The sequence below is a fragment of the Bos indicus x Bos taurus genome, chromosome 2 (assembly GCF_003369695.1).
Source record: "Bos indicus x Bos taurus breed Angus x Brahman F1 hybrid chromosome 2, Bos_hybrid_MaternalHap_v2.0, whole genome shotgun sequence".
NCBI classification, from domain to species: domain Eukaryota; kingdom Metazoa; phylum Chordata; class Mammalia; order Artiodactyla; family Bovidae; genus Bos; species Bos indicus x Bos taurus.
Window position 1 is genome coordinate 120,291,368 of NC_040077.1, and position 19,556 is coordinate 120,310,923.

The 19,556-nt window shown below is 49.6% G+C and overlaps 1 protein-coding gene and 1 long non-coding RNA gene across 5 annotated transcripts in view; one reads left to right on the forward strand and one right to left on the reverse strand.

Annotated features, from left to right (window-relative positions):
- ZNF362 (zinc finger protein 362) overlaps window positions 1-19,556 on the reverse strand; it is a 40,657-nt gene that overhangs the window by 2,776 nt on the left and 18,325 nt on the right. For all 4 annotated transcript variants that reach the window (XM_027516556.1, XM_027516567.1, XM_027516553.1 and 1 more), the window contains 6 exons: window positions 18,054-18,117; window positions 17,634-17,880; window positions 14,006-14,327; window positions 13,116-13,340; window positions 2,519-2,597; window positions 2,259-2,417 (listed from right to left, as the gene is read on the reverse strand). In XM_027516556.1, coding sequence (XP_027372357.1) covers window positions 2,259-2,417; window positions 2,519-2,597; window positions 13,116-13,340; window positions 14,006-14,327; window positions 17,634-17,880; window positions 18,054-18,117 — 1,096 coding nt within the window. The remainder of the gene's footprint in view (window positions 1-2,258; window positions 2,418-2,518; window positions 2,598-13,115; window positions 13,341-14,005; window positions 14,328-17,633; window positions 17,881-18,053; window positions 18,118-19,556) is intronic.
- Window positions 17,724-19,284, forward strand: LOC113876977. Its single transcript, XR_003506648.1, has 3 exons — window positions 17,724-17,811; window positions 18,432-18,605; window positions 19,127-19,284. It is a non-coding gene; the product is annotated as an uncharacterized LOC113876977 (long non-coding RNA).

Consider the following 19,556-nt stretch of genomic DNA (forward strand, 5'->3'; position numbering starts at 1 on the left):
AAACGAGGAGACTATTCTTCAGTGAGTAAGTTGCAAAGAAAAGGCAGTTGGGATCAGGGTGGGGGCAAGGAAGAATAGTTTAAAAGCTATACTGACCCAGTGCAATGTAAGAATTTTATTTGGATCTTGATTAAAAAATAAAATTTATAAATAAATAAAATTATAAATTATGCCATCCATGAGACAAATGAAAATGTGAATACCAACTGAGTATTTGATGATATTAAGGACTATGGTGAATCATTTTAAAGTATTATAAAGGTATTGTGGATAAGTTAAGACACAAAGTGAAAATTTTCAGATGGAACAATATGTCAGTTTTATTTCAAAAAAACAGGGATATGGATGAGGAAGGACTGGTTGATGCCAGGTCCTGGGGTCTGATGGCAGCCTGGCACCTGGTGCAGTCTGATGCAGTCTGGGGTCTGATGGCAGCGTGCGTGCGTGCTCAGTTGTGTCTGACTCTTTGCGACCCCATAGACTGAAGCCCGCCAGGTTCCTCTGTCTATGGGATTTCCCAGGCAAGAATACTGGAGTGGATTGCCATTTCCTCCTCCAGAGGATCTTCCCCACTCAGGGATCGAACCCAGATCTCCTGTATCTCCTGCATTGACAGGATTCTTTACCTCTGAGCCACCTGGGAAGCCCCAAGGGAAACATGAGGGCTCACTAGTCACAAATGTTTCTTTTATGTACTACAGTAGTTTAAACGTCAATCCACTAAAATGTTTTTTCAGAAAAGGTAATTATTCTTGTTCTGTGGAGTCTAGTCAGGCCCAGTTCAGGGTGGGGCCTTAGGCCAGGTGAGATCTGACAGCCCCTTTCTCCCAGAGTTCAGATCCCCTCTAAGAACCATGGCTCTGAAGGCTGGTGACCCCTCCTTTAAGGTGCGATCCATCTGCCCCCTCCAGCCAAAGTGAACTTTCAAAATAACCCTCCTGGACAGTCTTCTCCCCATGGTCCCCACTCCACCTGGGAAAACACGCAAACTTCCTAACAGGGCCCCACAGCCTCATGTGACCTAATTATTTTTCAGTTTCTGGAACACACTGCGTTGGTTCCACCTAGGGTGTTTGCATTCACTGTCCCCCTGCTTGGAAAGTTCCTCCCCTCCTCTTCTCCTCACCTGGAATTATCCCCCACGCCTTCTTCTAAATGCTACTTCCTCACACACCTACCCCAAACCATCTCCCTTCCCCAACTCCATTTTATCCTCCCTGCAGCTGTCTTTCAAAACATATGTTTCTTTTTTTCCTTTATAGCTGAGGTTCTCAATCAGAGGCAATTTCTCCCCCAAGGGACATTTGGCAATGTCTAGAGGCATTTTCCAAGAGCGGTTGCTAAGTGGAATGTGGCCAAGGATGTTGCTAAACATCCTATAATGCTCAGGGCAGCACCCCCAGAAAAACGTCAGCGTGGGCCGAGGTTGAGAAAGCCTGCTGGAGAGCAGTTGCCGTGGCCTGTCACTACATATTCACTTGTGTGGTTACTTGTTTAATGTCCGTCTCCAGCAGTAGACTCTTAACCTGCCTGGGGGCAAAGAATACGTCTGTCTGATTCATCCTGATTCCCAAGTGCCTGGCACAAGTGTTCAGTAAACACTGAGTAAATAAATAACTGTGTTAGCTGAGGTCTATCAGGCGCTGACTCTGCCAGTCAACAGTGCTATGAGTTAACAACTATTAGCTCCTCCATCTTACAGATGAGGAAACTGAGGCTTGGGGATCACTGGGTACATGTGGGGGTCTGTTAACCAGAATATCTGATTAGGCTGAAGGATACACATGAGTGACTCACCTGGACTCCCTCCCCTGGGTCTGAAAGGCCCTTGTTTAGGGAAATCCCCACCGGAGGACAGGGGATTGGCACCTTTCTGGCCCTGTTTGGACCTTTCCTGGTAGATCACCTTTCCAGGGCCAGGTCACTATGCCCCCTTGTGGCCATGGTAGGGGTTGCAGCTTCCCCAGTGGGGAAAAGGCCCCTTCCTTCCCTGGCCCTGGGAAGCAGGGTGACAGGCCCCCCTCCACCACTGCCTGGAGGAAACCACGCCTCTGGCACCCAGGCTAAAAGGCTGCCTGAGAGGAGCTTAGCCTGAGGCAGCCAAAAACAGAACGGGGAAGTGGATGGCCCAGCTCTGACATTCACTGTGATCTTACCCTCTTCCAGGGCCTCAGTTTCCTCATCTGGAAAATGGGAGCATCAGTACAGGTCTGAGGGGGCTGGGGTGAAGGAGAGGCTCCCAGGGGCCCGGCACTCACCGAGGTGTAGGCCCGCCCACACATGCTGCAGCAGTAGGCCTTGGCGTGCTTGATGGCATGGGCCGAGAGGTGGATCTGCAGGGAGGCGGAGTCCGAGTAGGCCCGGTAGCAGTTGGGACACTTGTAGGGCTTGTCCTTGTTGTGCTGGCGCTGGTGAGACTGTGGGGAGCACAGCAGGGGTCAGGAGGCAGCTGGGCTCCCCTGGAGGGGGTGGAGGGAGCCGTGCACCTAGCAGGCGGGGTGGGCAGGCAGGCACTCACCTGGAGGTTGGAGAGCTGAGTGAAAGCCTTTTCGCAGCCAGGATGTGGGCACTTGTAGGGTCTGTCGCCTGTGTGGATTCTGCAATGGGGAGCCCAGTGAGGTGGAGTCCCTGGCAGGTCCCCCAGGCCAGCTCCAGCTCTCAAGCCCTTGGCTGGCCTGCCCCACACCTCTGGCCCCCAAGCCTCCCAGGCTCCCTGCTCCACACACTTTCCCCTGACCCCGAGTGAGCCCCAGACAAGAGCTGGGACTTCAAAGGCGAGCCCTGTCCTTTCTTCTCCAGCCTCCCACTGCTGGTCTGTGACCAGAGCCTCCAGGCTCCTCACAGGGCCCCACTAAACCCAGCCCTCCACTAGCACCCACTCAGGCCTCGTAATCACTGTGGTGGGCTTACTTTGACTGCATTCTGCCCCTCTTCTAAAAGTCACCTGCAGACCAACCCAATGAAAAGAACAGATTCACAGCTTTGCCAGGACCTTTCCTGCCTGCCTGCCTCTCTCAGGAGACAACTCCCCAATTGGCCCCCAGTTTCTATGTCCTGCCCACTCTCACCCCCACCCTCAATGTGGCTATCTGGTCACCCCAGCTACTGAGAGACTTCAGGGCAGGGTGGCCCTGAAGGTCAGCCCCTCTGTGTCCTTCCTGTGAGCCCCTTTTTGTTCTCATCCTGGCTCCACCATTTACTAGCCGGGTGACCGTGGTCAAATCACTGAGCCTCAGTTTCCTCATCTGCAAAATGGGTATAAAAATGCAGTCGTCCACCTCACTGGGTAGGCTTTGTGAAGATTACATTAGATAATATGCAAAGGGGCTTAGCCAAATATCAGCACAAAGTCAGCACTCCATCACCACTTACCATTATTATTATTATTCATTCATTTAACAATTACTGTGTCAGGCACCTGTGTGCCAGGAACCACCCTGGGTGCTCAGAACATATAAGTGAACAAAACAGACAAACTCACTGCCTTGTAGAAACAAACAAGCAAGCATGAAATAAGTAAGTAAAGCGTGTGTAGAAGGTAATAAGTGCTCTGAGAAGAAAGCGGATGAGAGGGGTCATGTCGGGGTGTAATCTTAAATAGGGTGGTGGGGGTCCTCACTGAGAAGGAGACTTGGGAGCAGTGACTTCAAGGCTGATGGCTGCGCTTTCTGATGGCTGTTGCTGCTTGCACTTGCCCAGCAGCCAGGTGAGGATGGAGGGGGACTGGGATCTAGTGCAAAACAGGCTCAGGAGCGCTGCACACACACAGGGACGGGAGGCCCTCCCTGCTCTCCTAGGCTTGTCTTCAGTCATCTGCTCCGCAAATCCTGTGCCAAGCAGGTGGGCAATGAAATGCAGGCTAGACATGGACCTCTTTTGCCTAAGTTGCCAACAAGCATTAGATGAGAGGGGGAAATCCAGCTCTGACCATGTGGTCCACCTCCTTCCCAAAAGCCCCAACCCCCTTGGTTTACTCTGCCCATCAACAGATTCATCAAACAACTAAGGTCCCTCTGGCCAGGCCCTGTGCTGACCAGGCTGGAATAAGGAACACTCCCTGCCATCAGTGAGCCCATGACCTTGACTGCCCACTATGAACACTGACAGTCCAGATCCCTAGAGTGCCAGTCAGGGCCCTTCACCTGCGGTCGGCCTCACCTTTCTGCTCCTGCACCCTGCGTCCTGGTAGGAGGACCATTTCTCATCGGCAACCGTGTCTGATGGATGCTTCTGCTCACCACCCCTGTGCCCTGGCTGCATCCTCAGCACGTGACCGCCCCCTCCTCTGTTTTCTCTACTAGACGGGGAGCCCCAAGGGCAGGGACAGCGCATCTCAGGCTGCATGGAGACAGGCCAGGTGGAGCTGGGCTGCAATTCTGAGGACCTCTGTTCTACCTGCACATTTAGGGGTGTCACATGTTTGGGGACATCATCCCAGGCAGATGCACCCCGTCTCTACAATGGGAGCACCTTAACGGTCACCTGGACCAGTTGCACCTGCTGCCAGAAACCTTCCGTTTCATCCTATCCTTGTCCCCCTTAGGGCTTGGAACTTGGTCAGCTAGGGGTCAGGTGGCAGAGGGGACCAAGGCACCCCAGGATGTATGCTGATTTTGTTTTAAACCCCACAGTGCCCACCCCAAAGTCCTTGCCTCCCACTGCTGCCCAGGTCATGCCTCTTCCCCGCCCCAAGGCTCCAGCCCGGCCGCCTCCCCTCCACCCCACCCTGAACATTTCAGGTCCCTTCCTACCTTCGTCTTGTATCCAGACTGCTCCTCTTCTACACACACTCCCCCGAGCTCATACCTGGCTAGAACCTAGACTCCAGGTCCCAGTATAAAAGCCCCTTGATCGGGGAAGCTTTTCCTGACACCCCAGACTAGGCCTGGCCCCTGCACCTACCCCTGAGCAGAAGTCTGTGTGTGGGCACGTGCTTTGTCAATGTCTAGTCACTGACACTGGCTCCCTCCCTCCTTGAGAGCAAGAATGCTCTTGGTCTCTTCACCACCATCATCCCAGGGCCTGGCACAGGCTCCTCAGAGAGGACTTGAAACACAGGAAGGTGAGTTCTTTCCTCCTGAAGTCAGTCACTGACAGCAGTACTACGCTTCACATCATCACCACCTATCCTCACCACCTACTCCTCAGGGTATGTCGTAAGTGTTTGTTGACTGACTGACTGATGGTTCTCCAGGGATACCAGGTCCTTGCTCTGGACCTTGCTCCTCTGGCCTCCACCCCGAGTGCCCCAGCTGCCCAGCCTCCTTCCTAGACTCTCAGTTTCAGCCTCTCCTCTCCTGACCTCCACCACAGCAGCAGTGTGGGATCCGACCTTGTCACAGCCCTGCTTCACACCCCTACGTTACCCCCTTTTCTGGGACAGAATCCAAATCCCCAGCCCCCAACCAGCCTCTGAGCCTTGGCTCGTGCCATTCCCCTAGTTGGGAACACCATTCCCATCTCTCACTAGAAAGGGCTATGGACCCTTCCACACCCAACCCAGATGATCCTCCCCAACCTCCATCACATATTTCCCGCTTTCATGGGATTTTTCACATCCATCGGCCTCCCAGGTCGTGGTAGGAGTTCTTTTGGCCCAGAGCCTGCCTCTGGCCACTGATCTCTCATTATGCATGGCACTCAGCACTGGGCTGGCTCAGAAGGGCTTCAGGGAGCCACAGTTCCCCTGATAACTGGCCCCCAAGTTCTTCAGCCTCTGAAATTCAAGTCAGGGCCGTGTCCTCAATTCCAAAATGAGTCATCTCTTTGTAGGGCATCTTCCCACTAGGGGAGCACCTGGCCCTGACTCCCAACATCTGTAGTGATGGGGGGGAGCTCACCACCGACTCCAGGCATGGGCAGTGCAAGGAGGCAGAGCTGAAATCAGTGCCTCTGGGCTGCTCCTTCACCCCACTAACCGCCCCAAGCTCACCCTGGCATCCAGAAGACTCGCCTTGCTCTCCTGCCTGGACCTCGCCCCACCTTCTTCTGCAGCCTGACTTCCCAACCCCACCCACCTCCACGCACCCCCACCAAGCCACAGGCTGCTCCTTGGCACTCTGGCTCACATCTCACTTCTGCCTCCTCTTAGCGGGGTGGCCTTGGGCAAGAGACTTTGCCTCCCTGAGCTCCAGTTTCCTCACCTCTAAAATGGGGATAACAATAAGGATTGTAGGGACTTTCCCGGTGGTCCAGTGGTTAAGAATCTGCCTTTCAATGCAAGGGATTCAGGTTCAATCCCTGGTCTGGGAACTAAGATCCCACGAGGCAAGTAAGCCCACGTGCCACAGCTACTGAGCCTGTGCTGCTGCTGCTGCTAAGTCGCTTCAGTCGTGTCTGACTCTGTGCGACCCCATAGACAGCAGCCCACCAGGCTCACTTGTCCCTGGGATTCTCCAGGCAAGAATACTGGAGCGGGTTGCCATTTCCTTCTCCAATGCATGAAAGTGAAAAGTCAAAGTGAAGCCGCCTGTGCTCCCCACGAAAGATCCTACATGCCGCAACTAAGACTTGATGCACCCCAAAATAATAAATATTTTTTTAAAAATATGGATTGTTAAGGACTGTAACTTACAGAAGGAGCGTTCCTAAGACATTTTCACAACGTTAGCTTTTAATACACTCACATCTCTTTTAAGATAATTTATGAAAAACAAAGGGGGAATTTATTCTATGTTTAAATAGAATTATCGAGAAGTCATTAGTTACCATTTATCCTCTATCCTCCAGGTAAGAAATGGCATGTTACATTGAGTGACTTAGTCCCACTGTGTTTTGTAACTAAAACAATGATAGACACAGTAAAAATGGACCTTCCTTGAGATGGTTCTCTCTCTGTGGCACTTTTCAGATTCATTATCTCTTATTGAGAAACAGGTTCATGCTGTGTAAGGACTTTATGGATACCCTGTACGGACTTTATGGATACCCTGTATGTATACAAAGTAGGTATAAGGCATACCTTGCACGCCTTACGCGGGAGCGGACACTTGGAAGCTCTCTGACAAGGAGCGGTTGCTGCTAGGATGTCACTGTCATCACACTTGGGAAACCGACCCTGCCACAATTAGCATCGCACACGCACACAGCATCACAAAGCCAGGAGGAGGAAAACAGAGGCAAAGCCCACTCCGCAGCCTGAATAAACAGGCACAGCCAGGGCCACTGTCTAGCAGGTATTCCCCAAACAGGTAAAAACACCGAGCCCTTTCTCAGACCTCACAAACTGACTCCCTCATGAGGGCTAGTTTATGAGGACTAACCGCCTCATAAAACAAGGTTACCCCTGATTTCTGCGTCATGGCATCGACAGCTGTGTTACCTACAGATGTGTTACCTCATCTACAGAAACACAAGACATCTGCTGTATCTCTACCATGAATAGACTCACTACAAATTCCTGTTCATTTCTCCTTAAAGACACGTGGTATTTATGACTTACAGGGCTGACCCTTCTGAAGTCTGGATTTCCGCAAACACTTTGCGAGTCACCTTTCCATCTTGTGCCTTCCTTTCACAGATGGAGGTCCCACCCAGACGCTCCAGAGCCGCCAGGCCACTCAAACTACACGAGCCCCCACATGCTTCCAGGCACAGCTCTCTCAACTCCCAGGGGGATCTGGCTCAACCTGCTTCTAGCTCCACTTTTACTCCTTGACCGGAGCTGGTTCTGTTTTGACATGACCTTCTTTTACCCCCTTTATTGCTGGCACAATGTTGGGAAGATGGATTTGATTATATGCCTTGACCGTCTGGTTCTCGATCCAGGGGCAAAAAACAGGAGTCTCTGTGGAATAGTGGCAAACAAGAAACCTGGAATGTGGTTGCTTCTTTATGTTTGGCTTTTTTGGGTTTGTTTATCTAAAGGATTCTGGGACTTGCGGGCACTGGGGACACCCACCTCTTTGTCACTGGGTTAGGACACATTGGTTTAATTACATACGCCACTGCGTAATGACTAATAATTTGTCCTAAATGTTGATAGGACCCTCTTACGTTGCTTGTTTACTTTCCAACCACTATGAACTCAAATCACTCTGGAAAAAAAAGAGAAGGAAAAAAAACTGTGCCCTCAAGAACAGAGAGCAATCCCTGAACAAGGAACATTCTGACAAAATACTCTCCCCTCAAGGGCCTGTGAATTTTTTGTTTGGTCACAGCTTTAAATAATATTTTCAAACAAACAGCTATTTCTGAAAACACTAGGATTCTAATTATCACTTGCTACTGGGTTTATTTCCTACCAGACTGACGCTCCAACTCTGCCTCCTCTGCCAGCTTTGTGCCTACTCTGCCAGATTTCTCAAATCCAAGCCCCCAATTCAGAATAATAAATTATCAAGGTATCTTTTACACCCAGATGCTCTTGGGAGTTTCCAGCTGGCCACTGGGCAACACCAAAGATTTGCTCCCCAGCTTTACAAATGCTCCCAATGAGAGCACGTTTTGTACTCTTCGCATTTTATTAATTAGCCAAACACTAGAGTACCCATGTTCTATGAAGTTTCTAGCATAAGAAAGTTGGCAAATCAAAAGAAAAGAAGCTCAATCTCCGAGTTAATTTTATGTGTGTATATATGTAATTACATATAATTTATATAAATATAATATATAGTAATATAATATGTAATATATAATTACATGTAATATAAACATATATATTTGTGTACTTTTTAAGATGGAGGAAAAAAACCCAACAATTTATTTTCATGTATAGAGAGACCAGCACTAGAAGTATCCACAGAGAAATGTCTTTGAAAAGATTTTTCTCCTAGATTTAACTACTTATTGGTACCAGTCATAACACACGCTTTGACAGTGACCCCCCAACCTTTTTGGCACAGTGACCAGTTTTGCAGAAGACAACTTTTTCACAGAGGGGCAGGGCGGTAGTCTCAGTATGATTCAACCCGATTATATTTACTGTGTACTATATTTCTATTATTATTACATAATATATAATAAAATGATACATGGTGCATAATATATATGATGACCTATAATGAAATAATTATTCAACTCACCGTTACGCGGAATCAGGTCATCAGGCATTAGATTCCCATAAGGAGCACACAAACTAGACCCCTCACAGGCACAGTTCACAGCAGAGCTCCAACTTCTTTAAGAATCTACTGCTGCCACTGATCTGACAGGAGGTGGAGCTCAGGTGGCAATGCAAGCATTGGGGAGTGACTGTAAATACAGGCGACGCTTTGCTCGCTTGCTCACTGCTCGCCTCCTGCTATGCAGCCCAGTTCCTAACAGGCCATGGGCTGCTATTGGTCCATGGCCTGAGGGCTGGGGGCCGCTGTTTTACGAGATCAATTAAAAGATCATAATGATGAGTCAGTGCCTTTGCTGCCTGCAATATGCTCTGTGGGAATGTGAACTGGTACAGCCATGATGGACAGCAGCAAGGAGGTTCCTTAAAAAACTAAAAACAGAGCTACCATATGACCCTGCAATCCCACGCCTGGGCATATATCTGGAGAAAACATGATCCAAAAGGATACATGCACCCCGATGTTCACTGCAGCACTGTTTACAATAGCCAAGACATGGAAGCAACCTAGATGTCCATTGACAGATGAATGGATAAAGAAGTTGTGGTACATATACACAATGGAATATTACTCAGCCATTAAAAAGAATGAAATAATGCCATCTGCAGCAACATGGATGGATGCAGAGATTGTCATACTGAGTGAACTAAAGTCAGACAGAGAAGGAGAAATATCGTATGGCATCCCTTATATGTGGAATCTACAAGGAAATGAGAAAAATGAACTTACTTAAAAATAGGATAAGGCTCACACTTAAGAGAATGAACTTACGGTTGTCAGTGGGAAGAATGCAGGGACGGGATAGTTAGGGGGTTTGGGATAGACATGTGCACACTGCTACATTTAAAATGGATAACCGACAAGGACCTACTGTTTAGCACAGGGCGCTCTGCTCAATGTCATGTGGCAGCCTGGATGGCAGGGGAGTTTGGGGGAGAATAGATACATGTATATGCACAGCTGAATCCCTTCCCTGTTTATCTGAAACTATCACAACACTGGGAATCGGCTATACCCCAATACAAAGTAAAAAGTTTAAAAAAATTTGCTCTGAATCTGAACAACTGATTATACATCACACCTGAACAGAGGACCCCACTCTCCTCCACTCTGATTTTGTTGAGTATGTGATAAATAGACCAGAGTCATTCAATCTTAGCAACACATCTGGCTCTCTGCCTCACACTTGCGTAAAGCCCTGTGCTTCAGGTCAGAGCTTGAGTCTTCTGAAAGAAATATCAGGAGTGCGTGGCCTCAGGAGAGGACTGGACCAGTGCACTGGCTCTTTACACTTTGGGAAGAGACCCAGGGCACAGGCTTCCAAGATGCCCCATCACCATGACCTATACTGCCTGAGGCCAAGGCAGCCAGGATCCAAGTCTAGTCCAGAAGGAGATAATTTTGCAAAGCAGATAACTCCCCAAGATCAGGGAATAGGAATTATGATCTGGGACTGGATAAAAGTGACTTAATTGCAGTTAATATTCCATCTTCTAACAGAAATAGCTGCTAAGTCATGTCCGACTCTTGTGACTCCGTGGACTGTAGCCCGCTAGGCTCCTCTGTCCATGGGATTTCCCAGGCAAGAGTACTGGAGGGGGTTGCCATTTCCTCCTCCAAGGGATCTTCCTGACCCACGGGTCAACCCTGGGTCACCTGCACTGCAGGCAGATTGTTTACCAACTGAGCCATCACCAATATACGAGAAATCCCCCTTTTCTTTCCTTTGATCTACCACTATTATTCAGTTTAGAAGGCTATATTTGAACAAACTAGACTAGAATATTCCTTAAATGGTTCCTTGCTCCAGTTAGTCCTGCAGAATCACAGAGGGTAGGGTGCAGGGGGACTATACACATTTAACATAAACTGATGAAATATCAAGGAAATTTAAAAATGATAGTTCTATTAAAAAGACATGTAATTGGCCGTGTCTGCAAATCTACCCAGAACGATTGCTAAAAAATACTCAAAGTGCCTTTACTGAGACTTGTCCTTCGTAGAACCATTCGTTTCTCTAAACAGGTTCACTGAGAATCTGTCCTCCTTCCTAATGGGATATAATTGGGTAAATCAAATTTGTAACCATGACCATGCCAGAAATGTCACATTTGAAGACAAATTTCATTGAATTAGGCATGACAGCATGATAGCAAGAAACAAGGCCTGTACTTCATAAGTGGGAATACAGCCTCCCCAGGCTTCCAGGAAACCGGACTGAATCTACTCCATGGCTTGTGGAATCCTTGCCTTTAAGGTTATGAGCAAAGTCATTCCTGCCAGCCCAGAAACACTGACCAATGAGGGATTCTCCAAACAGATGGTAACTTTCCCATTACAGGTTGTATAGGCACAACCTGAACAAGAGGTGAAATCTGATGGGTCTAGGTTCCTAATCCTACGTAGGAACTTAGATAGATCTTTGATTAGATAACACGGTAAGAAAAATCTTTTCACACATACACAGATTAAAATTATAGCCCAGGGCCTTAAAAAATCTCCTGACAGAAGTTACGTTTCAAACCTTGGGGGTCACATGCTCTCATTTTAATAACCAAACAAGCAGAGGGACTTTGTTTACTGATCAGCACTTCACTGGGCTTTCCAGGTGGTATTAGTGATAAAGAACCTGCCTGCCAATGCAGGAGACATTAAAAGATGCAGGGCCAGATCCCTGGGTCAGGAAGATCCTCTGGAGGAGGGCATGGCATGGACAGAGGTAGCTACAGTCCATAGCGTTGCAGAGACTCAAACGCAACTGCAGCAACTTAGCACGCGTGCATGCATATCCATAAAGCTAGCCAAACTTCAAAAAATAAATTCATGACAAAATCAGAAAGTTTCTGAAACTAATCTATGTGGTCAAATCCATGCCTTAGGAGGCATGGGGATGAGAAAAGCAGACTGATGCCATCTTGAGGTCATCCTGTTATTTGTTCCTTACGATCAAACCTACTCATCATGCCTCAAAGTCCGAGAAACAGACATAACATCTTGCACTCTGGGACAAAGCATACAAAGACAATGGACAGACATGGATAAATTACAAAAACAAAACCAAACCTCAGGTCCCTCTGTCTAGTCTTAGTGCCCGAAAGACAGAAACCCCTGAGCACTTTCTGTGAGTTACGAATTCTGCAGCAGAAACTACTTTATCCTGACTTTTGCAATGCTGATATTGGCAGACAGCCGTGCTTAGAGATACAAGAACCATCATGCGAGAAAACTGCTGGGCTCCTTTCCTCTGAAGAGATGAACTGTAATTTGGTAACCTTTAGTTTATTTCTTTAAATACTATGGTGTTTTTATTTGGTGAGCCAGTCTGATGCCTGTACTCCCCTGCAAAAACTTTTTTCCCTTAAAACATGTCTATCTCTGAATCTCCCTTTCACATATTCGACTAGACTGCACACCCTAAGAGGGCAGGAATCTGTCTCTGTTTTGTTCACTGCTGTGTTCCCAGCACCGAGGGGCATGCCTGCACATGGTGGGGGCTGTGTAAATATTCGTTAAAGGGATGAATCACACGCCCTGGAAAAGTCAGTTCTATTTATTCCACAAATATTAAATAAATGCTTCACTGCTTAATATGTGCCACCCACTGGGGATGTGGAAATGGAGGAGACTGGGCCCTCACCTTCAAGAATCCCCAATATATTGGGGGTGGTGGGTAAATAACCAGGCAAGTCGAAGACTGTCTACCACTGCTTGGATGGGGAAGCCCAGGGGCTATGGAACCAGCACAGGGGGCCAGGGAGGGCTTCCTGGAGGAGGTTTTACTGACAGATGGATAAGAGAGGGCCAGAAAAACAAGGGAAAGGAGGGGGATGGTGCATCAGGTAAAGGACACAGCACATGCAAAGACAGATGACAAATGGTGGGCAGGGCAAGTAGTAAGAGTTGAGGCCAGGGAGGACCAAAGAGGCTGTATCACAAAAGGGCTTGTATGCCAAGCAAGAGTCTGGGGAAGGCACCTAGAGAAGGGCCTTGCATCGGGCGCAGGGGCTGAGCTGAAGCCAGCTGCAGTGGGGCAGCGCCAGGCTGGCCACTCACCTGGTGTGCTGTTGGAGGTGGGAGAGCTGTCGGAAGGACTTATCACAGTAGGAGCAGTGGTAGGGCTTGACGCCTAGGTGGATGCGCAGGTGCTGGGCCAGGTAGGAGGCGTTGGCAAAGGACTTGGAGCAGTGCGGGCACTTGTGGGGCTTGGCCTCTGTGTGCGACTTGGAGTGGATCTGCATCTCGGACTTGGTGAAGAAGGTCAGCGGGCATACCTTACACCTGCGGGCAAGAGGCAGCTTCACCCTGGGAAGATCCCTCCAACCATGCCTGGAGAGCTGAGGGGAGACCCTCTCTGTCAGAGAGACCTTGCACCAGGGCCAGAGCTTTGGGAGGAGGGTCCGGGGGGGGGTGCTACAGGCAGGCCCCCAGCCTGGACATCCTCCCCTCGAGGCACGCTGACACCAGGCTGGGAAGCAGGCTTCCACCTCACCGGGAAGAGCTGCCTGCTGGGCCGTGGTTCTGGGAGAGGGGCTCCAACACTCGGTGAGTTCTCTGCCCTGGCTATAGACACTTTAGAATCATCTGGGGAGCTTTCTGAAATGGCTCATCCCAGGCCCTCCATATGCCTCCCCTCGATAAGTTAAATCAGAATTTCTGGAGGTACCGCCCTGGCACTGGCATTTCTGAAAAGCTCTTCAGATGATCCTAACATTGAGGGTTGACAATACTGCTTGAAGAGAGAAGGAAGTAGACTCTCAAAATCCCAGGCTGTGGGATTTTGGGTGGGAGGCGTCAGGAGGCCCCACCCCTCTGGGCCACAACCTCCACGTTCAAGCCTCTGGGCCCCCCCTCTTTGCAATCTCCCACTGCTAGGCTCCAGAGGCAGCCCTGAGGCACCAGGTTCTGTCCCAAGCCCGCTGGACCCCTCCCACCAAGACCCCCACCTGTATGTCTTGCCCTCCTTGGCAGTCTCGCCCGAGGCCAGGATGGGGTAGGGGACTACGAGGACAGGCGGCCCCCCTGGGTTCTCCGCCTTGATCTTTTTCCGGCCGCGCTCGGACTTGGGGGGGCCAAGCAGGCCGTGGCCCTGGATTGTCTTGATGGAGTCCAGGAGGGGGGGGCTGGTGATCCCTGAGATGAGGGTGGGGGACGAGGCGATGAGGCGGCTCTGGCTCGTGGTGGTGGGTGTGGACGGGCTGCTGGTACCCGTGCCCGCGCTCGACTCCGACGTGCTCACAGCCGGGGTCCGGGAGGAGATTCCCAGACCTGTGAAGACATGGGGGTGGGAACAGGGGTGAGGGGCAGCCAGAGGCCAGGTCAGCCCCCGCCACCCAGCTGTGTGTCTCTGAGAGGTCGCCAGCCTTTCTGAGCCTCCCCTTCCCTTTGCAGAGTTTTACTCAGGGGTCAATAAATGAGAGCTGTGTAAGATTCTTTAGACATCTAAGGACAGTTGTTGTTAAGTCACTTTTGCAACCCCGTGATCTATAGCCCACCAGGCTCCTCTGTCATGGGATTTCCCAGGCAAGAATACTGGAGTGGGTTGTCATTTCCTTCTCCAGGGGATCTTTCCCACCCAGGGATGGAATCCCCTGTCTCCTGCATTGGCAAGTGGATTCTTTACCACTGAGCCACCAGGGAAGCCCATCTAAAGACTAAATGAGCCTGATTATCTATAACAGGGGCACTTTGGAAATCAGCCCAACAAAAAACAGACAAACAAAAAACTCTGAAGCACAAAGATGTTCACTACTATGTCATTTATAACAGCAAAAATCAGAGGCAACTGAAATATGCAATATTAGGGAAGGTTTCAATAAATTGTGATTAATTTTCTCTACTGAACATCAACTGCCCGATAAAAAGGAGACTGTAAAATTAAAAAAAAAAACAAAAACATTTAAGGCACAGAAAAAGTTAAGTAGGAGATGGAGATGCACCAACATGTGATATGGATGGTGGAATTAGGGGTAATTTTAAAACAATTTTTTTGGCTTAACTATCTGATTCTTTGACAACGAACTTTTCTTAAGTTCTGTATTAACAGCTATTATTTTAAAAACAAAGGGACTAGAAACATTTATAACATCAAGAAAAGTACACCAAAAAATGAAAATGATATCTATCATACAGTTAAAACTACACTTGAAAAAAAAAAAGAAACCCCAAATTTGCGCACTGGAAAAGATAATATCCAGAGTTGACACAGGTATTTGGCGTGTGTGTCATACATGCTGGGAGTGTATGCTTATCAACCTTAATCATAAAGGGTGCTTTGGCAACAGCCATTAAAACTTCAAATGTACATGACTTCTGACAAAGTAATTCTAATTCTAGAAATTGCCCATAAAGAGATATTTATCTGCACATAAGCACAAAGATCTGTGTACTTGGACCTTCCATACAAAACTATGATCAGACAAAACTGGACACAGTTTGCTTATCCTCAGTAGGGACTGTGTAAAGAGATGTGGTTCATCACAAGATGAAGAACAGGGAAACCACGAAGATAAGACAGACATGCAGTGACGAGGAAAGAATGCCAAACTGCTGTCAGGTGAAAAAGCAAATCCTACACAGCATGAACCCACGTCTTCAAAAAATACACACATCCAAACAACATATGTATATACAGACAATATGTGTGTGTGTGTGAAAGCACAGGAAGAGGTCTGAAAAGAGACACACCAAACTATGTGTAAATTGTGCTTCTCTCTAGGGAGGGCAAAGAATTTGTTGGTAAAAGGAGATTTTCATACGTTATCTGCTTCCATATTATTTGAATTTTTTACCTGGTGAATTCATCCATTTTTTATATCTGTGATTAAAGGATAAAATAAAATAAATACAGAGAAAACATATGAAAATGCTAACAATAGTAGGACAAGGGTTAATTTTTTTTCTCCTTTCAGCTTGTCTGCAATTTCTAAATTTTCTATAATGACTATGAATTACCTTTATAATAAAAATGCACTGAATATGTTTATGATAAAATGGTGAGTAGGAAAAGAAATTAAAGGCATGGGTACAGCCTTACCACAAACTCAGCAAAACACACCCCCTGCACATTAAAAAACAAACAAAAACGATGGAAAAAGAAGGAAAGGGACTAAAGGCTCTCTAAGCTGCTGGGTTACAAGCTGGGGATTATGAGTGACTTTTTTTTTTCTCAGTTTTTTTTTTTTCCAAATTTCCCTTAATATGCTTATATTACTTTTTTAATATTACTTTTATAATGAAAAAATAAATTTAATAAGGTCATAATAAGGAGGGAATGTGCAGAGGGTGGCTGGAGGAGGCCTGGATAGGGAGGCTCATGGGGCCCCAAGATTCTTAAGCATCTCTGAGAGGGAGGCGGGAGACGCGTCTGGCTGGTGGCAGGGGCCAGCTAGAGGAGGAACAATGGCCCAGTTGCAGTGGCCACCAGGAAAAGCCTGTCCAGCAGGGTGAGGTGGGCACCAGGCAGCCCAGACCCATAATATTGCCTAGGATGTCTTTCCAGCCCGCAGCCTCAATCTATCCAGGACTGGGCTCACAGTCAGTCCCCTACCCCGTTCCTCCTATGATTCCATCTCACTGGCAATGCCTGGGTGTCCCCGGTGCCCACCCTCCCACTCCTTCATCCAGCCCTGTGGGCTCTTCCTTCTCAGCATCCCTCAGTTCTTTTCCCTTCTCTCCATCCTCTCTGCCGCTGCCTGGCCCAGGCCACCACCCTCTCCTGCAGCTCTCCCTGCTTCCATGCCAGTGTCCCACCAAGCCAAGTCTTCACCTCACAGCCAGAGACCTAGCTTTCTAACCTCACCTACTTCCAGGGGCTCCCACTGCCTGAAGGTAAAAACCCAAACTGCCCAGGTGGCCCACGGGGTCCTTCACAATCTGGGGCCTCAGCAGAGCCCCGGCAGAGCGACAGGGTTCACACCTGGGCTCTGGAACCACATTGCCTGTCTCGGCCGCTTACTGGCTGTGAAACTGGGCCGCAGTTCGCTCATCTGCTGAATGGAGACGTTAGGGTGAACCACAGGAAGCTGCTGTTTTTTGTACTTCAGTCTGTAAAAGGCAGCCACCTCACGGAACGGGCGGGGAGTGATAACACAGACACTGATGAACACAGATGCTCACCTGGAGTTAGCTGCCACGTGATGGTGATGAGTTTCATCACCCTTTGACCTTCCCCACCTGGACGCCGTCCTACTCTTGCTTTCGACACACATGCTCGCTTTGCACGTGCTGCTCTATTTTCCCTAGTCAACCACCAACTCTTCCTCGCATGGGGACCCACCCAAGAAGTCTTCCCTCACCCTTCAATCCCCACACAAGTCTGGTTAGGGTTCTCCTCTAGATTCCTGAAATTCGCTGGAATTGGCTTCCTTGACGGGCAAGCAACCCAACCTCGACGCTCTCCGGCTGGCTTGGTGAAGCAGGTCAACAGGATACAGGATGGCAAGGCTGGAAGCTCCACCCCTCACCCCCGTCCCAGGCCCTGCCTGCCCCGCCCCGCTGCGGGCGACATGGCCACGCCCCTCCCCGTTAGTCCCCGCCCCGTCTTCACCAGCCCCGCCCACCCGGCCTCTGTACCTGTGACCGTGCTGGTGGCCGGCCGCGCGTGCAGCGCCACGTCGGGCTGCGGCACGGCCTGCGGGTGCAGGCCCGGCACCTGCTGCAGCTTCGGCAGCGACATGACCGCTTGGCTGCTCTCGGCTGGCGCTGGTGGCACGAGCAGCGGCTGCTGCGACGAGGCCGAAGTAGGCGGCAGGTGAGGCGGCCGGATCTTCTCCGCCATCAGCTGCTCCTTGATCTTGTTAATCAGGACCAGGTTGTCCAGCTGCGGGAGGGAGCAGAGAGGGACTGAGAGGGCTTGGGCCGTACCCGGCCCCGGCCCCGGGCAGCCAGGCCACCCTTGAACCCCTTGTCCCGCAGGCAGCAGCCAAAGCCCGGCGGAAACCCAAGCCGCTCCGAGAAGGGGAGGGCGGCAGGAGGGGAGACGCTCCGTCTTACCTGGCTAGGCATGGTGGGAGGAGGGGGCCAGAAGTAGGGGTTGTTAAATCGAGGCTCGGCCATCCTGTGGGGAGAGAGCGACTGTCACAGGGAAGAGGGCCCTCCCCATCGGCCAAGGGTGAGCTCCCATCAGCTATGCCCGCTCAAGTCTGGGCCAGTGTCTGGGATCCCTGCCCCCGTGGGACCCTCACCCCACAGCAGACCAGGATTTCCACCAGGCCCAAAGAACCACACCTCCAGGCTGAAGCTCTGGAATTCAGCGTTTCCCACAGTGGGCCCCAGAGAGCAAGGGCCTATCCCGAACAGAGCACCCGCCAGCCCAAATCACCCCTCCCAAATCACCCTGATGCCAGTGGACTACTCCCTGTCCCCCCACAGAGACCCTAGGCTGCAGAGCCAACCCCATGGATTAGACACACAAGTCTGCTGCCCAGGGACAAACTGAGGAGTCCTGGGGCAACCTTGTCAATGGCCGCAGAGCAGAGGCAACCGCCCCTCCCTGATCCCTGCCCTTCTGACCCACAGAACACAGCGGGCAACTTGGGTCACCAGGTAACTGCTTCTGTGTGTGAAGGGCAATTTGGCAGGATGATTTATGGGGACTCAAATGGTTACAGTATTGCCCTTTGACCCAGGGAATTGTACCTCTGGAAAGTTCTCCTCAAGAAACAAGCATGGCCAGGTACAACATTCTGCTTATAAGGATGTGTCAGAACACTGTACTTAAGAGGGGAATGAAGAGGCCTGAGGCTTGGGACCCTTCAGTAGAAGAATGTGACCATTTGTCTGGTGGCCCTCAGCTCTGGCAAGTTCCTGTGCAGTGAGAAGGGCTTTGCAACCAGGGCACTATGAAGGATGGGCCTTCAAAGCTATCTTTGTCTTCCAGAGGATTCACGTCTTCCTGTGGCCCTACAGTAAGTCAAGAAGTGACTTACAGAGACTGTGCTGGACAGGGGTATTCCATGAAGTCTCGCTCCCTATCAAATTTCTCTTCTTTATCTGTCCCTTACAGAAATCACTAACTAAATGCCTACTGGTATTGGTCGCTTACATGGAACTGCTTCTTTTGACAGGCAAGGCTGAAATGAAGTGTCTTTAACCTTTTTTTCCTGGCTCTACAAGCGGGAGAAGCCCTACTGGAATTGCAGGCAGAGGGTTTCAGGAAAAAAAAACCCTCTGTAAGGATACAACCTAATCTCAACACTTTAAGAAAGATCTTTTATATAAATTATTGCTTGTGATCTTTACTTGAAGAGTAGTCACAGGAGCTATTATCCCACTTTTGGTGAAGAAATTGAGGCTTGGAGAGAGGGGAAGAGACCTGTCCAAGACCACAGGGCTAGGGTGCCAAGAGTCAAAACTAGACATCAGATTTGCTCAAGCTGTTTCCTCTGGGGAATGTGTTTTGCAAACCCCAGCCCTTGGTGGAACAATTATCCACATGCATATAACTCAATACCTGTATATAAAAGTCTTGCCTCTCACTCCCAGCCTGGGGGTCGG